The following is a 26,849-nucleotide window of genomic DNA, read 5'->3' on the forward strand; positions in this document are numbered from 1 at the left end:
ATTTATAAATGTATAACTGTTGATTGATATGCACTGTCCCTGATCAAATAAACGGAGTAAACTAGTGATGCACCGATGTGAAAATTGTGGCCGATACAGATAACCGATATTAATATTGCTGTTCTGGCCGATACCGATATTTACCGATGTCGATATCTCTGTATAGAAAACACTTTTTTATGATAATTAAATAAAGAGACATTTTCCAAAACGCATATTTTTTTTACTTTTGTAACTTATTTTCAGAAAATATTTTAAAACTATTTAAGGCCAAAACATGTAAAAAAAAAATTACATTTTTTTTATTATTATTATTTTAATATCGGCCCTATCTTGATATCGGACCGATACCGATGTGTAAAAAAATGGCCATATCGGCTGATATTATATCGGCGGCCGATATATCGTGCATCACTAGAGTAAACTAAACTAAAAACTAAAGTTGAACAACAGGGAGAAGATGGCTGTGACTTGTCGAGCACCTTTGTTTGCACTCCTGGACTTTGTGCACTTCCTTCAGAGGGATCGTCCGCAGAGGCTCCTTCTCCTGAAGACACGAGGGGGAAAAGAAAAGCACGTCAAACACACGGAACAGACAGAGCATGACATACCTATGCCTATGCTGCACGTGTTCATCTGTATGACGCAGTCAAGGGGGAGTCGATCATCAATACTTCTCTCGTGGCAATTAGACTCATGTGGTTGGTGGCAGCAAAAGGGTACATCCCCAAAACACAATTCCTCAATGACGCCTTTTGACCATGCCCCTAATCTGGTCAAAGGGTTTGATTATTTACACAACTTCTAAAGATGATGTTCACTAGATGCCACACAAGGTTTAATGGGTTTTCGAGAGAGCTACATTTTTGCATTGATAACCATGGTAGAACATCAAGTAGTGACGTAAACTTTCATCATGCTCTGACAAGCTGCTGAGAAGTAGTTTACATTTTCAGTTTCGTGCCAACATGAGGCAAATTAATTTTTTTGCTATTGTAGGACAAATATATTTGTCAAGTTTGGTGCAAATCGGACGAAGAGCTTACAAGTAACAGATCACTTCCTGTTTACCATGCGTTTTTCCGATCAGGTATGATTTAGCCAATTAAGTTGAACTATCCTACTGGTGGGCGGCTGAGTGGCGCAGTGGGCAAGGCGCTCGCCACTAACGCAGGAGATGCTGGTATCGAGCCGGTCGTTCATACTAACACAATTGGCAGTGTTAGAGGGTGGGAAAGCCGGTGGGTGGGGATTAGACGTTGTGGACAGCGACTCCTACAGGTCGGTTGGGGCGCCTGTACAGCAGAATCAGGAAGTATCGGGGGCAGCATGAGCCTCCCACGCGTTACTCCTCAAGATCGCGCTGTTCAGGTGAAAAGATGCGACAGCTGCCTCCTCGTGTACCGGAGGGGACACGTGATGCAAGGCTTGGTCCTCACTGCAGCCGACCAGTGGGAGGGATAGTCTAGCAACGTTCGAGACAGGGGAGGGGAGAATTGGCGAGGCAAAATTGGGATGGGAGAAAAATAGAAAAACGAGAAAAAGTGGATACCATTTTTTTTAATTATTTTTTTAATATCCTACTGGTTTAAAAAGGGGGGTAGAATTCAGCATAGGAACAGCATAGGACAGGTGCAACCTTTTTGACAGTACAAGCCATTTAGGCCTAATTATGAATTCAAAGATGAAAAATTATGTGTTTATCAACAAAGGTTTATTAACACAATGGACGCCAGACCCGACATAAGTCGGGTTAACTCGCCATCGCTTGAGCGCCAAACCCGAGAAAAGTCGGGTTTTGGTCGTTATTTATTTTATTAGCTATTTCCATTCATAATTCATCCATCCAGCGTGGGAATGGGTCTGAGATCGCAAACGTGCAATACTGCTGCCTAACGCCTTGCGGGCGCTATTGCACTCCATTTGAAACGATGTGGCTTGGTGTCTGGGCCGAGCTGCGGCGTGCGTGCGGGGTCCAACTACTCGGGCAGGGCAAGCGGTTATAACTGATGCATCGACGAGGGTCACCACCCCGTTCATGTTTAATGCTGGATTACATTGGAAACACGATCACGATCAGTACTTGGAATGACGATCAGAGAATTGGAATATTCTTTTTGCAGTACATCATAGACAAGGTAAGGGCTATATGTTATCAATCTTGCGTTGATCCGATAATTCCCTCCCCGCGATCGGAGCGTGTGTCTGTAATGTACTGTGTAACGTATTCCGTTGGTGACGATCGAAGCATAGAACCCCCCCCCCCCCCCCTTTCATGAAACATAATACCGATAATCTAGCGTTGATTTCAGATTGATTATTGATCCAGGCGAGGAATGGCACAATTTATAGTGAAATGGAGTAAAAAGATGTTTGGCGGCGTTTCCTGGGATTACACAGAATTACTCTAAAACTATACTCACCACGGTATAAAACGGAAATGTATGGATGAAAGAATGATCTGTTTTTTGCATCTTGACCAGAAGAAACTCAATGACAATCGACTATATTATTAGATCCATAGCTATAATATTTAATATAGTTTTAGCACTGCAAACACCGGCATGTATCCCCATTGAACAAAGCGCTGGCACACACGGCGACCTCTGGCGCTGAACCTGTTAATATCCATTAATTCCGGGTTGCATTTACAAAAGAGAAACTGTTATACTTATTTAGCCAATATATAGCAGGCAGGACCAATTATGGAGAGAAACAGGACAGAAAAACAAAGCTATGTGATCGGCATTCCAATATGAACACTTGCTTACAAATCTAAATGAAAGAGACTGTAGATAATGCAGTTTGTTTTGCTGCCTAGAAGGGTGGCAAAATATGTTGCGTTTATCAATGGTTTATTTGTATCCATTAATTCCAGGCTGCAATTATAAAATAAACTGTTTCATTTCAGCACCACGGGTTGCATATAAGAGCAAGCGAGTGAGTTCCGACTACATTACAGAGGACAGTCTGAATAGGTTCAGAAAATGACTAAGGCACAGATTTCTGCCGAAAGAAAGTCACTATTGATAATTTTGTTCATGCCAAAATTGCCTTTAAATAAAATTTTCATTCAATCAATCACAGCGCAGATTGATTGATTGAATGAAAATGTTATTAACAGATTGCAGAATCTGTACAATACAGTACGGCTCAATACACACAATTGTTAACACTTTGCATGCCACGCCCGAGATTATTCGGGTTATTACCCCCCGGGTTGAATGCCCAATCACGAGAATATTCGTTTGTTCTCTTTTTAATTTTTTTTAGCGATCTGAAATCATATTTCATCAACGTGTCTACCGTTGGAAATTCAGCTACCTCAGGCGCTCAGATGTGAAAAAAGCGCCCCCTATCGTCTCCCAGATGGTAATTCACCCTTTTGGATTGAACTCAATGAAAATGAATAAAAAAAAAAAAAAAAACCCGCACTCCACATTTTACTTCTCACTCATGCAACCGGCGTCTACCAGCTTCATGCTGGACTCTCGGATCAGCCGGGAATATGTGTTTTACAGTATACACAGTGGATCACTAAAACGAGCGATTTTTTCGAATGGCGATCAGGAATTGGAATAATCCATTTGGATACTATCTGATCTCAGGTAAGGAATCTATGTTACCAGTCTAAGGATAATCAGACCCGTTTTCACGGATATATAAGCTTTTATGTGATTATGTGATATTGCTGTTTCACTGTGCACGCCTTCAGGAAATAGGAGAAGCGATTTTCAGCGTGCATGCGTACACATATACTATCGATCATCTAGCGTTTATTTGAAAACGATTCATAAATAGGCCGAAAAATGACAACGTTCTAGAATATTCCAGGAAAAGGCGATTATCAGGGAATCTCTTATTTTTTCCGTGAAACCGAGTGCTTTTCAGAATGGTAGAAAACGGAAATTAACCGATAAAAAAACAATCTGCTACGACAATGTTGACTGGAAAATGAGTCTTTGATAAGCGACAGGCAGATTAGACACATAATTTAAAACATAGATTAGGCGATATTAACGCTAACATTGAAGTGGCCCTGGGCATTCAAGGGACTAATAATGAATTAAACTTGGGCAGTGAAAGTGTTAAGGGGATGCAGACCAGAGAAAGACTTTCGTCTTGTTTACATCAGGGTCCTCCATTTTCAATTCATAATGAATTGTAAGTAAGGGTGCAACTTGCACCGTGCAATCCATTCTTTGTGGATCTAGCCCTTAGTCGGTGTCCTTGGGCCTTGTTGATGACCAAATAATGGCCCTTTTCCAGGGTAAGAACTTGCCGTGGTGAACCATGCTGGTCAAACCGAGCTAACGGGTTCCAAAATAGTTTCCATGGTAAACAGAGAAGTTCTACAAGGTTCTCAGAACTACAATTTGGAGCAACTCAGTAGGTGCTACTAAAGGCGAGTTCCAAGAGCCATCAGTGCTCTCTATTGTCAAGAAATGAAAATCAGGCGGCTGGGTGGCGCAGCGGACATTGCGCTCGTCACCAACGCACGAGACACCGGTATCAAATCCGGCTGTCGGCGTTGCCTCCGGCTTGGGCCGGCCGTCATATTAACTCAATTGGCAGAGTTAGCGGGTGAGAAGTCGATGGGTGGTAATCTGGACGTTGTAAACAGCGACTCCTACAGGTCGGTTGGGGCGCCTGCACAGCAGAGACAGGAAAATGGCGGGGGCAGTGTGAAAAGATGCGACTGGCTGCCTACACATGTATCGGAGGGGACATGTGATGGGCTTCTATCCTCCCTACAACCGGCCAGTGGGGGGCACATGCGAGCAACATTCAAGACAGGGGAGGGGAGAATTGGCACGGCTAAATTGGGATGGGAGAAAAATATAAAAGTGGATAATAAAAAAATATATATGAAGATCATGTAAATCTTATTTTAAATAAAAGCGATAACGAAAATCCCATATCATCTCATATTCTGAAAAGCGTGAACACTAACTACAATAAGAGGCTCTTCCATGCTTGCCACTGCGTCATGTACCAAACAATCTAGGTGGCGTTAAATGTCACTTTGTGTCTACGCTTCTACCAACCTTCACACTGCTTGAATTACAGTGGAAAAATAAAGGAGAACCCATCTCTGAACTTTCAGAGGTCCTAAGAGGTTCCTTTATAGAACGTTCCTCAAGTTCCCTCGACGATAGAAAAGCGGCATACGACGCGTGACGGTGTAAAAATATGGGCAGACCCACGATAAGAACAGGTCCTGGATGTTCCCAACACTTTCTAATGGAGGCTTTGTGTGTGTGTGTGTGTGTGTGTGTGTGTGTGTGTGTGTGTGTGTGTGTGTGTGTGTGTGTGTGTGTGTGTGTGTGTTGGGGCAGAACAGAGGGAAAATGCATGCAAGGACATGCAAGGCAAAGGCACTAGATTCCATGCCCTGCAGGTGGAAACGTGTCTGAACTTGGGTGTAGCAGAGTGCTATCCAGCATCAGCCTGTGTGGGTGAACCAGAGCTGTAGCAGAGTGCTATCCAGCATCAGCCTGTGTGGGTGAACCAGAGCTGTAGCAGAGTGCTATCCAGCATCAGCCTGTGTGGGTGAACCAGAGTTGTAGCAGAGTGCTATCCAGCATCAGCCTGTGTGGGTGAACCAGAGCTGTAGCAGAGTGCTATCCAGCATCAGCCTGTGTGGGTGAACCAGAGCTGTAGCAGAGTGCTATCCAGCATCAGCCTGTGTGTGTGGGTGAACCAGAGCTGTGCGTACGGTCACTAAGATAGAAGAGCTTCATCAGTGAATTACCAGATCAGACTTGAAGTAACTCATTGAGTTTTCTTCCAGTAGAAAGTATCGTCGCTTCCAGTTCCTCATCTGGGGGAGAAACGAGGGGGAAAAAATATATATTCAGACCTTTTTGGACACACATTATGGACAAAAATACTATTTCCAACTATCGATGTGAAAAAACAGCATTCTTATTAAAAAGATGACAGTCCACCGCTCAAGAATTTGATTTGATTATTCAGACAGTTACAGTGAATCGAGACAGAAGAGCCGCCCTGGAGAGATGGACGGTGTGAACTGGGATTTGAACCCATCACGCAACACAGAACAGAGACATCGTTCATGTCTTAGCAGACTGAGCCACCAGGATGCCACCAGGATGCCCCCCTTTCCATTCGTACCTTCCATGTCACAATCAGAAGCTGTGTTCATAAAACTTCTAATAATCATAATACTGGTCTGAGATCACCGGTCAGGTCATATGACCATGCCCAGTGCAGTGCTCCTATTCTTTAGATAGTAATGTTTTCCCAGATCGAGTACTCGCATGAATTACTCGAGTAGTGCTCAAGATATTGTTTAGGGAAATACATTTTTAGAATGCATCTTAAAATGCATGGCAGCAACAATAATGATATATCACACACACAACCGATTTTATTATGTCTCGCTCCGGGGACATAATGCACAGCAATATACCCGATTCTTAATGCGTATCATCAAGTCAAAACAGTCAAGATACCATTTGTAATAATTACATAACCTCCACTCTGTAAAAGTTATATCTGCTCATGCAACAGCATGTCCGTACGTATCAATAGTCTATGAATAATACGCAAAGTGGGTGACATGTTGTTGGCACATTTTGGAAATGCAAAAATAAAAACTGCCGTGTTAGATAACGCTAAGCTAGCTTTCAATGGAACAACGTTTGCACGGTACACTCTCATGCTCTGCAGCTGACTAGGGCTGGGTTAAAAAAATCGATTCTGAATCAATCTTCATTTGAATTAGCGATTCATAAAATCCCAAGATCAATCTTTAAAATGTATATATATACAGTATATATATATAAAAATAAAATATAAAAATGTCATCCCAATTTAGTCATTATGCCAATTCCCTTCCTGGTCATTGCGCACATTGCCCCACTGCCGGTCTGGGGAGGGTGTAGACCAGGGGTCGGCAATTAAGTTTGGCCTCGGGATAGGCATTTTCCATTAGTTCTCCCAGCCCACGTGACCATTTCTAGCATTTCCATTGGCTATAGCGACAGACGGATAATGATTGTGGAAATACAACAAATCTACGAAACCACTTACTGAGACATCACAGACGTGACATATGCAAAAGCCAATGTTCCAAAAAAAGTGCATTCATGTAACTGCTGGAGAGTAAATTCTTAATGTAAACATTGATATTTTTAACAATGCAACATGTTAGAGGGTTCCTTGAACCATTAAAATGTATAGAATTTAATCAGAAATCCAATAGATTCGGGACCTTGTGAATTGGAATAAAATGTTATCAGAAATCGAATAGATTCGGGACCTTGTGAATCGAATCGAATAGATTCGGGAAATCAGTGGCGATACCCAGCCCTACAGCTGAGCTGACCAGTGTTGACTTCCTGTAACAAACAACATTTCTGTTTCAGTGGCACAAAATAGTTTCTGGTGATACAAAAAAAATCGAGCACCCTCAAAAACCACTCAAGTTGTGTTAAAACGGCGAGTAATGGATGACTCACGCCCATCCCAGCGCCCCGGGGAACTCACCACAGCTCCCTGCTTCACGCAGTAGCCAGATTTGATGACCGTCTGCTCCTGCGCCGGCCTGCCCAGGAAGTAAGGCAGCTGGCTGTGAGAGCGACGAAGGGCCTCCCGCTCAGGCTCCTCCACGACTTCGCCCCCTTCCTGCTGGAGGGAGAAGCAATCATTTAAGATCAAATCCACAGAAATGTCTATGTAACATTTCAAATGCATCTGCGAACCTGTATTTTGGGGCTGTAATATGTTTGTTTACATTGGAAATAGGGCTGTCGCGGTATGACATTTTCTCACCGCGGTTGTGTGTGGTTAATCACCGCGGGATGCGGTGGTACCGCACTTGTATTTAATATATATATATATATTAGGGCTGTCAGTTTATCGCATTAATTAGATTAATTAATTACACAGCAAATTATCGCGTTATGAAAATTAACTCAAAACAAATGAAAAAAAAAATTAAAAAAAAAAGATTATCTCATTCATTCCATAAGAACGTAGAATAAACATTTACAAACTTGTTTTTTTTTTCTTTTTTAAATGAGTCATTTGCATGTTCTTGGTATCTGATTCTAGGGACATCTATGGATCTCAGGGAATGTATTCCCAGTGTCAGAAATACTGTGTCTGTTACTAGGCTTGAGTAAATTGTAATGAACGAAATGAGAATATCAATTCAATAATTTTTTTTATTATCTTTGACTGAATAACACCATGCTAAAATTGACCAGACCTGAAAAATCTAAGCAAATTAATAAATGGAAGCTGATTAAACAGAAGGTTTTGTAGTACTGAATTCTGCCATCCGGACACATGCAATTTGAAATAGGATTATAGAATATAAAATATCAGGCCTAAAATGGTTATGCAATTAAAATGCGATTAATTAGATTAATTAATTACAAATCCTGTAATTAATTAGATACATTTTTATCGCCCGACAGCACTAATATATATATATATATATATTTTTTTTATTATTAAGACATGCAAGTTTACACACAATCGTGATTAGAAAACAATTCTAAGGTTGTAGGAGTCCCGAAACTATTTCAAACATGTTTGATAATCTATCCATTTGTTCCTCAACATTCTGAAATGTGATAAAAGTAGATTAGGGTGTTGCCTACTCCTTTAACACATTGAATGCCCATCACAAGATTTCTCTGGTTATCAGCCCGCGGGTTGAATGCCCATCACGAGAATTCTCAGATTTTTTTTTAACGTTTCCCTCTGGTTGGCGTTAGCTTTAGCACTAGCTAACGTTGTCATAATATCTAGATCTGTGGTGTCATCTGGATGACGTTGACTTCGTTTGCAAACGTCAACGTTCGCTATCTATATGGCGTTGGCAGGCGAGGCTGGCGTTGTCCAGTTGACACATTACAGATCATGATGCTATGATAGCGTTAGTAGCTAAAGCTATTGCCTGCATGTTATCAACAAGATAGTAGTCGAGAAGGTACAACACGCAAAATGGTCAGTGTGGACCCTGCAACCTATAGACCGTTCCAACTTCAGTGTGTGAATTACGTTAATCCACCTCAACTGCACTCAATATTTAAATACCAATGCTAGTCTAAATAAATGTAGACAGACAATGTACGTATTAAAAAATAGAATGAACAGAGCAAAGTCTGAAAATGAAGGGATTATGTCCATGAGTGTCATTTTTAGAAATTAAGGCCTGCCTCTTATATAAGCCTCTCTAATAAAGGCTTGGTGCTCTTTGCAGCTGAGGTAAATACAAGACCCGTCCTATATTTGAGGATTTACGGTATATTATCTTTCAAATGGCTTTCAATTTGGATTTAGTATCACCAGGCGTGTATAAGAACTAGGGGTGTAACGATGCATCGATTAATCGAAATGCATCGATTCTAATGTGACGATTCAACTGCATCGATTTGAAAATGTTAGAATAGATTATAAACTAAATTAATAATTTTTTTTTTTTATGTTATTTTTTGTGTGTATTGTTTTTATTGACCTATAGTCCATTCATGCTGAGTGAACCAGCCACATTTTTGTATCCACTTTTTCTCCTTATTTTCTATTTTTCTCCCATCCCAATTTCGTGTTTCCAATTCTCCCCTCCCCTGTCTTGAACGTTGCTCGACTATGCCCCCCCACTGGTCGGTTGTAGGGAGGATAGAAGCCTTGCATCATGTGTCCCCTCCGGTACACAAGGAGGCAGCCTGTCACATCTTTTCACCTGCCAGCGCGGACTCTCATTGGCGAGGTGTAACGCATGGGAGGCTCACACTACCCCCGCCACTTCCTGTCTCTGCTGTGCAGGCGTCCCCCAACCGACCTGTAGGAGTCACTGTCCACAACGTCCAAATTACCACCCATCGACTTCCACCCGCTGGCTCTGCCAATTGAGCCAGTATGACGGTCGGTCCAAGCCGGAGGCAATGCCGACACCCGGATTCGAGACCGGAGTCTCTTGCATTGGTGACGAGCGCAATCTCCGCTGCGCCACCCAGCCGCCCTGGCCCCCAGCCACATTTGTGTATTCAATTTTTTTTGGGGAATTAACTGATAGAAAATGTATCGAAAATGTATCGAATCGTGGTCAAATGAAGAGATTTCATGATGCATTGAATCGTTGCCTGAATAATCGTAATCGAAATTTATCGTTGTGAAGTCGCATCGTTACACCCCTAATAAGAACAGATAATGAAATCTACTGTAATCTACTGTACTTTTTTATTTTCACCATGGTGCAACCGTTTTAAAACTAATTTCAGATCCAATTGTTGCTGCATGCTAACAATAGGGAAGAGAAACTAACTACGTTTCAATATTTGTCAATGACGTTACGTTTTGTGGTATATTATCCCGAATAATAAGAGTCATTAAAAAAATGCATTCAGAAGTATGAACCTTGAGCCCCATAGATCCTTTCAGGAAGTGTATTCCTGTATTCCAACGCAGATCCAGAGCTGTGGATGTCCGCTACAAAATGGCCGCAAACAAACTACAATTCCCATGATTCAAGGTTTTCCAAAATGGTCTGGGAAAAAATTAAATAAATAAATCTCGCAAAACAAAGACATTTCGAAAAGGAAAATCTAATAATACTTTAACCTATTCCTAAACTAACTTATTGATGATAATATACATTATAAATGCTGACATGGTTATGATTTTTTTTTTTTTTGTATTTTTTTTTGTATTATTTTTTAAACATAACATAAAATTAGACACACAAGTATTAACAGTAAACATCCAATGTAAATCACCATTTGAATCAATATAAATGTAGTTTACAAGATACATACCTAATACTTGCTATCTAATACTTGGTTATGATGTTTATACTTGAATACGTTTGAAAATAAAAACGCTACTTTTGTAGAACAACCTAGAGATATTGATTTATGACCAGATGTCATTTGCAGTCCGCCGACGGACCACACAGGCGGAAGAGGTTAATCATTTCCCAAGTGGGCGTAATCAAATTCTAACTTTCACGATTATCTCCCCCCCCCCCCTACCTATTTGGATATCATTTATATGGAAGTCTGTTGCACGGATACATGGGGCAAAAAAAGAAAATGTAACAGTTTTAGCTAATGCTGTTGAAACTATAAAGTCGCTACTTTAGCCACTGTTGGCCTGTTGTAGCGAGGGTTGGCAGTAATCTTGGTGCGCAGGGAGGTCCTTGAACCCTCGCGCTGTTTTGCTTACAGCCCTTCATTAGGGTGTGGACATTTCTAGGCCCCCTGCCATGAGGGATGGACATTTTAGGCCGGTGAACGGTGCTCTGGGTGCAGCCATCATCTTCTACAGTTATCTTTGGCCCAAATAAATGTTTTTAGTGGAGATATGTCCATGATTGGCTAGGGGGCATGAGTTTGGCAGGGTTGGTGATGCGGTTCTTCTGGGAGACATGTGGCACTGGCTTGTGCTCGCGGCTGCTTGTGGTGGGCATGCCCGGGGTGGCTTTTTACGAAAGTCCTGTGGGAGGGGTTTGTTTGTTGGTTGATATGTCCTGTGTGTTGTTATGTGTTGTTTTCTAGGGCTGTCAAGTTTAATCGATTAATAGCCCTAGTTGTTACCTGTTGTGTATATGATTGAATTAAATATAAATTACAAATATTTGATGTAAAAAAAACAAGAATAGCATAAATAAGAACACTGAAGGAATGCAGTCAGTTCCAATAGAAAAAAGGTTCAGAAGGGATTAAAATGCCATCCCTTTTTAATGGAACATTTGTAATATATTCAGACAGACATATGTAAGGAAGGAACACTGATAGTATAAGGCGTGTGTGTGTTCCTATGTACCTGTGTCTGGGTGATGATTGGGACTCCTCCAATGATCTCAGTCTTGTAGGAGATCTGTTTCTTGGGCCCTACGACATCGAGCAAGGCCTTCTGGTTCTCCAAGTTCTGCTGGCTATCACATGACTTTGGCACCTTCAGGGCAACACACAAACACAAACACATACACACACCAACTTAGGCCAACATTTGGTAAATTTGAAAATGTATCACGATCACTCGGATGTTAAAAAAAGAGGAAATATACACCATCTAGACAATGTTTTACGTTTGTGGGACCGTTTTCCGGAGAATAATAAAAGTCTTCCACTGCTACCTCCTTTGTTTAACACACAGGCAGTAACCTAACCTCTCTATGGGTCAAAGTTGACTACGCTATAACTACACAAGATGTCCATCTTCTTCGAGCCATTTCCTTACAGGCTACGTCCCCCTCCACTCAAACCCTGGTCACTCTCGGCACAACAATACAGCATCCTGTTACTCATGCTCTGATTCACTGCCATCTCAGTGCTGCGACAGCTCTACACAGTCACTTCCACAGGAGACAAAGAAACAATAGTCGTTTCATGGATTTCGACTAACCTCGGTAACAGATTAGCATGGCTGAAAGGGGATAAGCTTGGTGGGTTTATAGTAGGGATGCTCGATATTGGCTTTTTTACCGATACCGATATACCGATATTGTCCAACTCTTAATTTCCGATACCGATATCAACCGATACCGATATATGCAGGGTTCCCCCCCCCCAAAAAATGTACAAATGTCAGGTAATTAACATTACATATCTCTTGTTGTGGAATTAACACAACATTATGCATACTTTTGACAATAAATAAAATCAGATTTTTTTTTTTTTTTTGAAAACCGATACCGAGATTTTCCGATATCACATTTTAGTTTATAGGTTTGTTTGTGTGTGTGTGTGTGTGTGTGTGTCTGTGTCTCACCGTGATCTTGGTGGCCTTGTTGAGCGAGGTGACCCAGTCCACCAGGTCCTGCTGATCATTGGCCTGCAGGAAGAACTTCCTCATCCCCGCGTTGATGACTGAGACAAGAGAACGGAAAAGAGAAAAGAGTGTGAGAAATACGTTTTTTGGAGTTTCAAGCATTCTATGTTCGTTTGAATATCAAAGTATTCCGTTTCATACCTGCAGCAATGTCGTAAAAAAATGACAATGCGCGGTCCAACTGGGAGGGGGGGGCTAGGGAGCCATTTTAATTTATTTATCTCGTTAGGTCTAGTAGTTGTAGAGAGACGAGGATCACTAGGAGCGAGAGTGGGTATTGACCGCGTGGGCTGTCTGCTGTAGCTAATAGGACAGGGCATATCCAGAGCACTACTCCATTAACCATGGATGTTCCAGGGAGCGGAAAAATAAGAGCCCACACTCTCTCCCCACATCAGTACTGTATATCTGTATGTCATGTATGTCATAAATGTCATGGTTAGATTAGATGACTAGATTAGATTATTATATCTGTATGTTGTGTATGTCATAAATGTCATTATGAATTGAAAACGGGGGACCCTGATGTAAACAAGACGAAAGTCTTTCTCTGGTCTGCATCCCCTTAACACTTTGAGTGCCAGCTATTAGACGAAGCCGTCTGTAGCGAGGCCACCACGAGATAGATAGGGAACAGTCACCTTGCTATATTCTATATTATAGCTATGGATACAATACTATGGCCCATTTGACATCTCCTATCTATCGTTCAATATGTGAAAAAGAATGAATTGTTCCACCGATACGTTCCCGTGTTATACCGTGGTGAATATAAGTATGGTTTTAGAGCGGTCTAGGGTAATTCATGAAATGCTGAGTTAGAGCCCTATATGTCCATTGCACTATAGACGTTGCCATTTCTTGCCTGTATACGCTACTATCCCGAAATCCAATCTATATCATAGGTATTATGTTCCATCATGAATGTATGAAAGGGGGGGGGGGGGGGGGGTCGTTTGTGATTATTCGATTGTCAGTAACGGCATTCGCATTGAACACTAAAAATGCGTATCAGCCCGATCGGTGTAAACGCATTGCAGGATCAAGCTAGGATTTACGTCAGATCATTCTTAACTGTGATCGGGAGTATTCCAAAAATAATATTCCAATTGTTTGATCGCCATCTGGTACATCCAATGCCCATTTGGCCCACGGCATAATCCACCACAGCATATGGATCGGGGTTATTTGACGCACTTCGATGGAACCGGCAGAACGGCTGCCCTCGCCCGACAAGGAAACATGAAACCGGAGATGTTTGGCCGTCCCACAGAGAAAGATACAAGGTTGCAAAGGGTGCACGATACCGCCGTCTAGCGGGATGCAGCCGGTATTGCACCTTGGGGACCTCAGACTCATTCCATATGGTACAACAGGTGGTATGATAACGAATAAAAATATCGAAAAAAAAAGGAATAACGACCCAGAAATGACTTCTAGTCTTTGGCACCCAAAGTGTTAACAGTTGTGTGTATCGAGTTGTACTGTAATGTACCCATTCTGCAATCTGTTAATTCAAGTTTTCAATTAATCAATCAATCACCACTACAAGACAACCCCCTCTCTCCCAGCGGACGAGCAGCCTGCTCCAGGCGGCATCCATCCACTACCGCCGTCAAGGCTGACGGCACGCGCTCACATTATCAATCACAGAGCCGTTTCTGGGTCAAACCCCGATTAGTTGTGAATCGGCAATTCAGGCACCGAAAGCACTCATGTCTCATTCTCCTCGAGCCTCAACCCTTCCATCCATCTCCCCCATCCCGACCCGTCTCCCCATCTGCAGTCCTGCCCCCTCTCCTTTCTCCCAACGTTGGAATAAATTACGTTACAGCTTAACTGGTAAGTCAAGCTGGGGCGAGCTGCGAATAGGGGCAGAGAGCTTCAACTTCGTGGCACAATGGAGATCATTCTTCCTCATTCTCTTCATGTGTGTGTGTGCGTGTGTCTGCGTGTGTGTGTGTCTTCGACGACCGATTCTGCCTCGGCTCTTAGAATCATGCAAAGTGATTTGCAGTGTTTCCCTCCCCGGTCAATGAGATTCTAGCTAACTCGCTCAGAAGGCCGACGTTGGCAAATTCACACCACTGAGAGTTTGAACATTAGCTTTGTTTAGAGGTTTAGAATTTTAAGCAGACAATTTGGTATCCACCACATATACCATTCAAAATGTTAAGCCATAGTAACATGAGTGAGTTCAAGGTCTCTGAGAGAAGCGTGATTTCAACAGCTTATGACGGTATAGTTTAAAATCATGTACTGTATGTACTGCACTGGCTCCCCATTGATGCACGTATCCGCTTCAAGGCCCTCGACCTAGCATACCGTGCGGCAAAGGGAACCGCTCCCGCCTACCTCCGGGTCAATGGTCTCTAACACACACCCTCAAGACCCCTACGCTCTGCATCTTCTGGCCGCCTCAGACCTACTCCTATCCAAGCTCCGGGAGGGTCATCAAGGAGAAGCTGCCTTTTCTCAGTCCTTGCCCCACAATGGTGGAATGAACTACCCACCCCAGTTAGGACAGCCGAATCCCGTCCAATCGTTCGCCGTCGACTAAAGACGCACTTCAACAATTATCTGAAATAATAAAAAAAAAATCTAACCCTAACTAACCTTACTGTCATGCACTTGTCCTAATAAACTAACCTACACTGTAACACGCAACACTTTGATGAATAGTGTTACTCAGCTGATAGAGTTGTACCCTTCCTGATGACCTGTCGTACAGAACTTGTAAGTCACTTTGGATAAAAGCGTCAGCTAAATGACTAAATGTAAATGTAAATGAGAGTGACTACTGGGTATTTCCAGGGGTAGAATATGGGGACTAGTGGTAGTAGTGGGGTTGTCTGGGAGCAATATTCTGAGTGTGTGTGTGTGAGTGTGTGAGTGTGTGAGTGAGTGAGTGAGTGAGTGAGTGTGTGGGTGAGTGTGTGAGTGTGTGAGTGAGTGAGTGAGTGAGAGAGATCCGAGTCACATCTGGAACCAGAAACACTGGCAAAAATAACTGTGTCGCTGAGTCACACCGCGAAGCAGCGACTTTTAAAATCGCACGCATAAACCCACGCATGCACGCACACAGACAAACAGTCGGTCTCTTGTCACATGCATTCCACGTCGCACAGACCACATGCTCACACACACACACGGCCATGAATCATAGACTTGACAGTCAGAAACTCTTTCCCTTTTTTTCTCCCCACTGTTAAAAATAACACATCTGGAAGTACGACAATCTTCGGCAGTTTAAAAATACCCACACTTTTCTGAATTGGGTTCCGGTTGTCGGTATCCTGTCAAAACCTCAACATGGGAACACGTGCACGCAAACGACCAGGGTAGTCAACTGCATGTCACACACTAGTGCTTCCTGCAATTGAATGTGAAAAGAGGAGGGGCCGCTGGTAAACAATAACAGGGAATGAGGGGGCTTGTTCCGCAATGGCTGACCAGGCGTGGCGGACGATGGCTAATGTTTATGCAACAGTCTTTGTTTCTTTTGTGTTAGTATATGGACCGCATAAGGTCAAAAACCAAGGACAGTGAGGGCGGCTACGTGGTGCAGTGGGCAAGGCGCTCACCACGAATACTGGAGACGCTGGGTTCGCCTGTTCGAGCCCAGCACACCACATTGCTTTCAGTTTAGCTGGTCGTCCGTACTAATACACATTGGCAGTATTAGGGGGTGGGAAACTGATGGGTGGGGATCGGGCGGCATCTATGCCTTCTACAACGCTGTTCGGTTTCCGGGTTCCTCTGATTGGCCACTAAGCCCACGTGACCCTACGCTAGCACGCCCCCCTTATCGCCGCAGGTTATCGCGTACGCCCGCGCATGAGCCGCGACAAGCGCCTTCAATGACAGAGCTCTCATATTTGCGAATGCATAAACTATATCTTAATTTATGGCTGTGTCTAATATGGCCGTCGCTTATCAATGACTTGTTTCGTTTACATCAGGGTGAACGCTGTTGCATTCGCAAATATGAGAGCTCTGTCAATTGATAAGCGACGGCCATATTAGACAGCCATAATTTAAGATATAGTTTATGCATTCGCAAATATGAGAGCTCCGTCATTGAAGTGGGTGGTGGCAGCGTAACAGCGTTCACCCTGATGTAAAGTAGCGATTTTTTATTGGTTTGTCATGACAAACCAATTACATAATCCAACATATGTGTAAAGAAACAACATATTCCAGTTAACGGTATATTTGTTTAATTATTCATTACGGTATAAATTAGGTTAACTGTGTATTGCTGGCTCTCATATTTGCGAATGCAACAGCGTTCACCCTGATGTAAACAAAACAAGTCATTGATAAGCGACGGCCATATTAGACACATAGCCATAATTTAAGATATAGTTTATGCATTCACAAATATGAGAGCTCCGTCATTGAAGGCGCTTGTCACGGCTCATGCGCGGGCGTACGCGATAACCTGCGGCGATAAGGGGGGCGCGCTAGCGTAGGGGCACGTGGGCTTAGTGGCCAATCAGAGGAACCCGAAAACCGAACAGCGTTGTAGAAGGCATAGACGCGATCGGGCGTTGTGGACAGCGACTCCTACAGGTCGGTTGGTGCGCCTGCGCAGTAGAATCAGGAAGCGATGGGGGCGGTGCCCCTCCAAAGCGCAGACCCCCGACGCTGAAAGATCGCGCCGCGCAGGTGAAAAGATGCGACTGCTGTTACCTCGAGTATCGGAGGGGACTCGTGCTATGTATGACTTAGTCCACATTGCAGCCACATTGGGAGGCAAGAAACAGCGTTCGAGACAGGGGAGGGTTGAATTGGATGATACGAAATTGGGATGGGAGAAAAATAGAAAATGGGAGAAAAAGTGGAAAAAAAAAAAACAAGGACAGTAAGTAATGAGGTATTATAAAATATGTCAGTATATCGATCAAGTGGGTTTTAGAATTGCCATTTCAAATAAAGTCAAGTGTTCCTTTAATAAACCCCTTGGGGAAATGTAGGTGTAAAAGCAGAATGGGGGAGGGGAGATACAGGTAGCAGAATCATGGTTTCCCATTAATTACCTAGACTGTGGCGGCCCACCACAGTCTAAATAGTCCCGCCAGTTGTATAATGAACAAAAAAAAAATGTAATAAAAAATATAGATTACCGGTATATATATTTTTTTACAATTTTTTTTTAATATAAAGTTTGCCAATAGGGATGTATCAGTAGTATTGGCAGTGGTAGTAGTCGTAATAGTAATCCACTATATTTTTTACTTTCTAAAAAATAAACCAGTTCAACACAGGTAACCACTTTTGCTTAATTTCTTTGATGGCTCAAATGTATGCTCTAGTCCAGTGGTTCCCAAACCTCTCCTCGAGACACCCCAGCCGTTCCATGTATTTGTTAAATTCCACCACCAGCACACCTGATTCAACTAATAAAAGGGCTAGTTAAGTTGAATCAGGTGTGCTGGTGGTGGAATTTAACAAATACATTGAACGGCTGGGGTGCTTCGAGGAGAGGATTGGGAGGCACTAGTCTAGTCGATTTTGTGTTTTGAGCACAAAGTTCATCATAGATCTAGCCTCTTTATTTTGCTCTCAAAGTGCACCAGATTGACTACAAACGCGTATAAGTATGCATGTCACCAGAGGGGTCAGAGTGAATGTTCAACCATACACCGTACAGTAGGAGACAGTAGATGGCCGAGTCCCATTGTCTGGGGGACTTACAGGCTCAGTCCTATTGTCTGGGGGATTTGCAGGCTCACAGACTTCGAAGCGCATTCTCATTGAGTCGGGGAGGGCACAGGGCTGTCCCTTGGCAAAATCACAAGAGTCCATGAGCGTTCTGATTAGGGATGTCCGATATTATCGGCCGACCAATATTATCGGCCGATATCGGCAGTAAAATGTGATATCGGAAGATATCGGTATCGGTTTAAAAAAAGATAAAAACAATAACAATATTTGTTATATATATATCCAGTGAAATTATTAGTTACCTGAAATTATTCTGTTTTTTGGGGGGGGAAACCCTGCATATATCGGTATCGGTTGATATTGGTATCGGAAATTAAGAGTTGGACAATATCGGAATATCGGTATCGGTAAAAAAGCCAATATCGAGCATCCCTAGTTCTGATGCATACTTTTAGAGCTCTCTAGGCAGACGTCCAGTGAGTCCATAACCTTGCCGACTTCACCCAAAGGGATTCCCCACAATCCAAAGTGAAAGTGATGATTGAAATGTGAGAATGGCTGTCAGGGCTGTCCCTTTTAGCAAAAATCAAGTTTGAACAAATCTAAAAGGAAAGGAGAATTTGTATTACATAGTTCTGTAATCTGGATCCTCTATTACGACGGGGGGGGGGGGCGCATCTGAACAAATGGTGCAGAAAATTAAACCACAGCCAGTAGTTTGAATGAAGCTGTCCACATTGAGAACATGAGACAGCCAGTAGTTTGAATGAAGCTGTCCACATAGACAACATGTAACAGCCAGTAGTTTGAATGAAGCTGCCCACATAGACAACATGTAACAGCCAGTAGTTTGAATGACGCTGTCCACATAGACAACATGTAACAGCCAGTAGTTTGAATGAAGCTGCCCACATTGACAACATGTAACAGCCAGTAGTTTGAATGAAGCTGTCCACATTGACAACATGTAACAGCCAGTAGTTTGAATGAAGCTGTCCACATAGACAACATGTAACAGCCAGTAGTTTGAATGAAGCTGCCCACATTGACATCATGAGACAGCCAGTAGTTTGAATGAATCTGTCCACATTGACAACATGTAACAGCCAGTAGTTTGAATGACGCTGTCCACATTGAGAACATGAGACAGCCAGTAGTTTGAATGAATCTGTCCACATTGACAACATGTAACAGCCAGTAGTTTCAATGAAGCTGCCCACATAGACAACATGTGACAGCCAGTAGTTTGAATGAAGCTGTCCACATTGACAACATGTAACAGCCAGTAGTTTGAATGAAGCTGCCCACATTGACAACATGTAACAGCCAGTAGTTTGAATGAAGCTGTCCACATTGACAACATGTAACAGCCAGTAGTTTGAATGACGCTGCCCACATTGACAACATGTAACAGCCAGTAGTTTGAATGAATCTGTCCACATTGACAACATGTAACAGCCAGTAGTTTGAATGACGCTGTCCACATTGAGAACATGAGACAGCCAGTAGTTTGAATGAATCTGTTCACATTGACAACATGTAACAGCCAGTAGTTTGAATGAAGCTGTCCACATTGACAACATGTAACAGCCAGTAGTTTGAATGAAGCTGTCCACATTGACAACATGCAACAGCTAGTAGTTTGAATGAAGCTGTCCACATTGACATGTGACAGCCAATAGTTTGAATGAAGCTGCCCACATTGACAACATGCGACAGCTAGTAGTTTGAATGAAGCTGCCCACATTGAGAACATGCAACAGCCAGTAGTTTGAATGAAGCTGCCCACATTGAGAACATGCGACAGCTAGTAGTTTGAATGAAGCTGCCCACATTGAGAACATGCAACAGCTAGTAGTTTGAATGAAGCTGCCCACATTGAGAACATGCAACAGCTAGTAGTTTGAATGAAGCTGCCCACATTGACAACATGCGACAGCCAGTAGTTTGAATGAAGCTGTCCACATAGACATGTGACAGCCAATAGTTTGAATGAAGCTGCCCACATTGACAACATGCGACAGCCAGTAGTTTGAATGAAGCTGCCCACATTGACAACATGCAAGTTAGAATGAAGCTGACAACAGGCAGAGGATTCCTGGGCTCTGGTTTGTCTCGAGCTACTTCACCTACATTTCACTGGTGTACCCTGCCTACTCTTTCCCGGAGGTGCTTAATAAATACAGACCCAGATGATGGCCTGTTGCGGCCTCCTGCATCTCTGTGTGTTGAATAAACAGCTGGCATTGAGCAGGGCTGTGACTACATGGTCAGTGGAGGGGAAAACGTGTGGAGCATTCTTGATGAGGATGAGAGGTTAGACAAGCATAACAACCACACATTCCTCCCTCAGGTTATGGTGGATGCATCCAGCTTAGTCCAATGTGGACTTGCAAGCACAAATGTTGATGTTTACAGACAGCTGTTGCAGGGCTAACTGAGAGATCTTGAATACCAAAAAAAACTAAAAGAAAAAAGTTTACAACTTTAGAGAGAGGAAAGATAAAAGAAAGAAATAAAATGGGGGAAATGGCAACCATGCATGTATTCTTACCGAAGCAGAACTCTGCCTTAGGTCTAAGCTTAGTGGCATCGCTGACCTACAAGGAGAAAAGGCAAGAATCCGAGTTATTAACTACACAGTTAACTCCAGTGCACTGACTATTATATTCACACTGAATCTCAAAAGACACACTTTGTATGAAGAGGAACCGTAGCGACAGTGTTTGTGCTTACTTTAGAGATGTAGGTGAGCTTGAGGGAGCCGACAGAGTCTGCACCGATGGGCAGGTTCTGTAGGAGATGAAGAGTGGGCGTCAACAGTAGGGTCAATAAAAGCCAGAGCAAGAGAAGGGAATATAAACCACCAAATAAAAACAAACTACTTATTACATTATAGTCTTGGCAGTGGCACTAAGATAATTAGTGAGTACGATGGTGTTGAGTCTGCTAGGGCGAGAGATGGTCATGGTTATACTTTGAAGGAAACCGCCATCGAGTGCAACTGGGTCAAGGTTACGTGTTTTACTTTGAAATAAAACCGCAATGGAGTAGAGCCAATAGTTCTCAAACTAGGAGATTCAGATTCAACTTCATTAAACTTTCAGCTTTTTAAACTCTATAAAAAGAACAGTGATGAATAATTTAACATATCTGCCGCTGTACATGATTTATGAATAAGTCGCATAACAGAATGCACTGTCGTGACAAATCATAGAATATCTCTACTCAACGTGATCTAGGCTACATGTACAATGCACACGCAGAGTGTCTGCAACAATAACTATGTGCTGTTCTTTTTACCCACAGGATCAAGCAGCATGGAAAGACAACAATTCTGCTCAGTCACTGCTGTCTAAAGATATCAGTGATCACAACTTTGATGTATCCAACATGCTAGGAACTAATGCCACTTCTAGAGTGCTTGGTCTTTACCGTGGGTTAGTTTCATTCTGATTGGTGATGATGGACAGCCAACTGCTGAATTCCTGATTTGTCCTCCTACATTCTGAGCAGTGCCTTAATCCTGTGGGCTATGAACCAGGTTGTCAAAAACTAGGCAGATTATTACCAATTATCTCCTCACTGCACGTGCGTTGTTGTATCTAAGTAGCTAAAAGCTAAGCTAATGCTAGCCAGTAGCCACTGTAGTTATGGGTGTCCATCCGGATTGCTAACTGCTAAGCTAATGCTATCCTCTGTGTGCCATCAATCGAGACGGCTAACAGCCAAACCAAAAGTGGCGCCGCCTGCCCTTTACCCGTGCACCGCCGATTCGAATTTCTTACAACTAGCTTGACAGCTAAGCCCAACACTTACCTGCGGGTTGTCCATGAACCAGACCAGGCTCCCCGGCAGTGTGTCCAGGATGAAATAGCGGCGCAGGAACTTGCCACTGCTCTCCTGCTCCTCGATGTCCAAGAAGCCACATATGCGGTTCTGCCGATCCACATAAGGCATCTCCGCGCCGGGACATTCCCTGGCCCACCAGGACCCGGAGCTTCGAGTAGAGCAGGAGGGGGAGGGGCGCGAGGGCAGCCGGCAGTGGGAAGAAATCCTGCAGGGGTAGAGAGAAGTGAGTGGTGTGTGTGTGTGTGTGTGTGTGTGTGTGTGTGTGTGTGTGTGTGTGTGTGTGTGTAAGGAGTAATGAGGAGTTTCAGTGTTCTCTGTGGTGAACCTCGCCAGCCTCTCTCTCTCGTCTCTCTGCCACCTGGAGCTCACCACACTGCTAGCTGCCAGGGGTCATGTGACACAAACCACAACCCTGCCTTTATTCTCTCTCTCTCTCTCTCTCCCTCCCTCTTTCTCTCTCTCCCTCCCTCTCTCCATCTCCTCCTACTTAGGGTTCAATATTATCATTTTATTGTTGTATCGGAATTTATAATAAAACACAAGATACTTGTGCCCTAATGATGCTCAATGAAGAAACCCAATATCCCCTTGCCAAACGTCTATGCTAATCATGGGGGTCAAATAAAAAGGTCATCATATGTGAATATGTGTGTGTCTGTCATCTAAACAAATGACAACAACCACATTAATTCAAATGTATCTCCATCGTTAAATTAGAAATTCTATATTAGAGGGTAGGGCTGTGCGATACGGCCTCTAAATGATATCACGATATTTTTTGGCTCCATCACGATACACGTTATATTATATCACGATATTTAGACATTTCCTCTAAAGCACTTAAAAATGCTTGATTTAACCCTTTGATGGATACAATCACGCCAATATGATGATTATAATAGCCCCTGCAACATATGTCTGCATTAAACCATGAAGATGCTTTCAAAAATAATTAAATGAAGTTTCTAAAAATCTAAGAGTAGTCTACTGACACACTAATACAGAAAGAAATGTATTAACATCTAAGACAATTTATATAAAAACTCTTGGGTGCCTAAGACTTTTGCACAGTACTGTGTTTTTTATCCACTTTAGCCAAAAATACACACACACTACTACTGTGAGAAAATTATAATAATTGTTATTATCAGCAATGTTATAACATGCTACTGGTAAACATAACACTGTAAAGGTGTGTGTGCATCATGTGTACTAAATATATATATATATTAAGTTTGAGTTTGAGCACCTTAGTTGCCGTAGTTGAAGTGACGTCACACTAGGAAGTCAACAGTCATCACAGAGTTGGAACCTGGAGGAGCCTGATGCATGAAGCGATATATAGAAACTAAAATGTATTTCTGTGACATCACCTACTAGCTCTACTCCCACCGTTATCCCTCTCCAGTCCTCATCTTCTCCCTCCCATGCTCCCCCTTCCTCCCTCTCTCCCCCCCCATTCCACCTGAGAAGCCTCTGGCCAATCCCTTCCACTGCCTTTTACTCCAGTCCACACCGACAACATCTCCAGTGTAACAGGACGTTCACACAGGAGCCCCGGCATGTTCCACACAAAGCAAGCAATGACGCCAACAGAGGAGTGACTGGGCAATATTTAACCCAGCTTTGGACAATAACCACACACACCTCACAGAGCTCACTGTGACTCAGTGAACGGTTAAAGCAATAGAACACCAGAGGGAGCGTGTAGTGAATACCATCACGTTTGTGGTCGCAGGCACCAGTGCCATAGAGCCTCTCAGGCGTGACGTCGTTATACCAGTGTTCCATTTAGTGATGCACTAATTGGGCATTTATCTGGAATTTTGAGATAACGGTATGAACACATGTCCTATCACGATTAGTGAAAATGATCAGTTATCAGTATTATCGTGGAATTGTTCAAATGCGCTGAAAATGTAAAAAGAAAAGTACTGATACACATTGAAGTGTACCACGTTTCATATTGAAAACTTAAAGAAAATGTACTTTTAGCTTTTTGTTGGCATAAAGATAAAAGTATTATTATTGGTGTCGTGTTGTTACATTATTATTATTATCATCTCGCAGTCTATTTTCTGTGTTGCATTTGAGCAATGACCCTGTGCACAATTTACATACATAAAAAGTCTTAAAGGAGACATATTTTAGTCCATTTCAACAAGTTGACATACAGTAGGTCTTTGAGGTGCCCTAGACATGTCTTTTTAGTTTTTTTGCTGAATAAATCTGACCACTCAGATTATGCATTCTAGCAGCCTATATAGGCTAGCCGTTTCAGTCCTGTTCTCAATGGGTTGTTTCTCTGTCTGTAATGAGTGAGCCACTCACACAAGCCTGTAATGTTGAACGGAATTCAGATCCAACTTTCAGACTAAACGTTGCAGATCAAATATGACTCAAGATACAGCAATGGCATATCAACCTTACTGTTAACATTTTTGCCAGAAACATCTTTTAGTTTCAACTTTAGGTAGAAAAGAGGAGATTTATGCATGAGCCGGCATCTTGTACACACGCATTTTATGAAGATATCTTCACACTGCAACTAACTATTATTTTGTTATCGATTAATCTGTCGATTATTTTATCTATTAGTTGATTAACTCATTCAGAGCCACGCCCCTTTGACCATATTAGGGCTAGCATGCCAGTAAGGAAGTCAATGGGAGGTCGGGGACATTTGCGAACGCCTAAACTATATCTTAAATTATGGCTATGGGTCTAAAACACCCCTCGCTTATCAATAACTTGCTTGCAGTCAACATGTACGAAACGGATTGTTTTTTTCATTGGTACATTTCCGTTTTATACCGTTTTGAATACGAGTATAGTTTGAGATTTTGGAGAATTCCAGAGAAATTCCGTGATAATAGCCCTTTACTGGAATATACAAAACACGTCTTCGGCTGATTTATGAATCGTTTTCAAATAAATGCTAGATTATCGATAGTACATGTGTACTTATGCACGCTAGAGAAGCGGGCTGAAAAATCAATTATCCATGCCGTGGATACAGCTAACGTTATGCACACACACACGCTGCGATGGCGGAGAAAAAAACATCAGATTACCCCAAGACTGGTAAAATAGAGTCCTTACCTCACATCAGATGTTCTGCAAAAAGATAAATCCAATTATTGATCGCCTTTCCAAATATTGATCGTGTTTATTGATCCAACGTTATAGCACCAAAACACATAATCCACGCTGCTCTGAGTGTCCTCAGTCCATCTGTTATAACGATACTGCATGCCCAAGAAGTAAAACCTGGACCGGACAACTTTTTGTGATGCAGTCCCACCCAATCCAATCCAATGATGTGCAATACCAGCCGGGAGACGATAGGGGGCAGTATTTGCCCTTTTCAAGCTCAGACCCATTCCCAATGATAACGTCAGGCTGGATGGATGAAAAATGAATGGATATTGCTAATAAAAGAAATAACGATTAAAACCCGAGTTTTCTCTGGTTTTCTCGGGTCTTGGCACTCAATGCATGGCGAGTTAACCTGACTAATCTCGTGGTCGGCACTGAATGGGTTAATCTAAACCAGTGGTTCCCTTACTACGGCCCGGGGGCCGGATCCGGCCCGCCTCCACATTTGGCCCGGCCCCCTAGTGTTTGATATTTTTTGTTGGTTTTTAGCTTTTAAACATCCATTTTTAGTAAGTAGTAGTTTTCATTTGATCCTATAATCTTTTCATTCACCGATTTCGGCGATTTGTGGACTTTTGTTTTTAGTGTCCTGAAAGGCGCATTATAAATAAAATGCATTATTATTATTATTATCATCCAGGAGGGAAAGACACTTTGGATAGTAGGGACTGCATCTCTGCCTGTCCTGGCCAGGAAACACTTTGCAACTGTGATCTCCTCTGGCAGTAGTTGGATATTGTAATGTGTGGCAAGGGATTGCAGCAATTCCACTGAGAGAAACTGGTCTGAGGCTGGATAACATGCCTGTATGCCTCGCATAAGTTGTTCTCCAACTCATGAGAACCTGCTCTCAAGCTCTTGCAGCATTCTGTCGAGGACTGGATAGAACAGTCTCTGTCTCAGCTGATCTCCTGAGCTGAGGTCTGAGCTTGTGCCACAAGATGACTCAACTACATACTCGTCCATCCTTTTCTGCTTCCTCCTTTGGCTGGTAGTATGTTCCTCAACCCCAAGGCCATTACATATGGCCTTTGTCCTGTCATACATGTCCACTGCCATCTCTGAGGTGCGATAACCTTTGAGTGTGTCCTGCACTGTGCTTTTAAATAGTACAGAGCTAGAGCTAGGTGGTCTGTAGGTACTGTATATTTATTTCATAAATAGTGTTATTTATTTCATTAATAGTGTTATTATTTATTTCCTGACTTTTTTTTTCTGTGAAGATCCCGGAAAGGGTTATTAATATTTGGTTATGTGTGGCTTTCTGGAAAACAATAAATGTTTACGTTTAGGCACCCCTGCGATCATCACACTTTTTCTGTTACAAACTGACCCCGGCCCCCACCAGAGAAGGGAAA

General features: G+C 42.6%; 1 protein-coding gene across 4 annotated transcripts in view; it reads right to left on the minus strand.

Annotated features, from left to right (window-relative positions):
* Positions 1–26,849, minus strand: part of LOC311234326 (pleckstrin homology domain-containing family A member 1-like) — a 58,263-nt gene that overhangs the window by 8,170 nt on the left and 23,244 nt on the right. For 2 of the 4 annotated variants that reach the window (XM_084321463.1, XM_084321465.1), the window contains exons 2-9: positions 22,300–22,537; positions 21,217–21,273; positions 21,035–21,080; positions 12,751–12,848; positions 11,803–11,934; positions 7,516–7,653; positions 5,756–5,824; positions 483–547 (exon numbers count right to left, since the gene is read on the minus strand). In XM_084321463.1, coding sequence (XP_084177589.1) covers positions 483–547; positions 5,756–5,824; positions 7,516–7,653; positions 11,803–11,934; positions 12,751–12,848; positions 21,035–21,080; positions 21,217–21,273; positions 22,300–22,440 — 746 coding nt within the window. In that variant the 5' untranslated portion in view covers positions 22,441–22,537. Of the gene's footprint in view, positions 1–482; positions 548–5,755; positions 5,825–7,515; positions 7,657–11,802; positions 11,935–12,750; positions 12,849–21,034; positions 21,081–21,216; positions 21,274–22,299; positions 22,538–26,849 lie in introns of all 4 variants that reach the window. The other 2 variants (XM_084321462.1, XM_084321464.1) reach the window with 1 other exon arrangement.

This window comes from Notolepis coatsorum (assembly GCF_963971535.1).
Source record: "Notolepis coatsorum genome assembly, chromosome: 9".
Classification (NCBI taxonomy): domain Eukaryota; kingdom Metazoa; phylum Chordata; class Actinopteri; order Aulopiformes; family Paralepididae; genus Notolepis; species Notolepis coatsorum.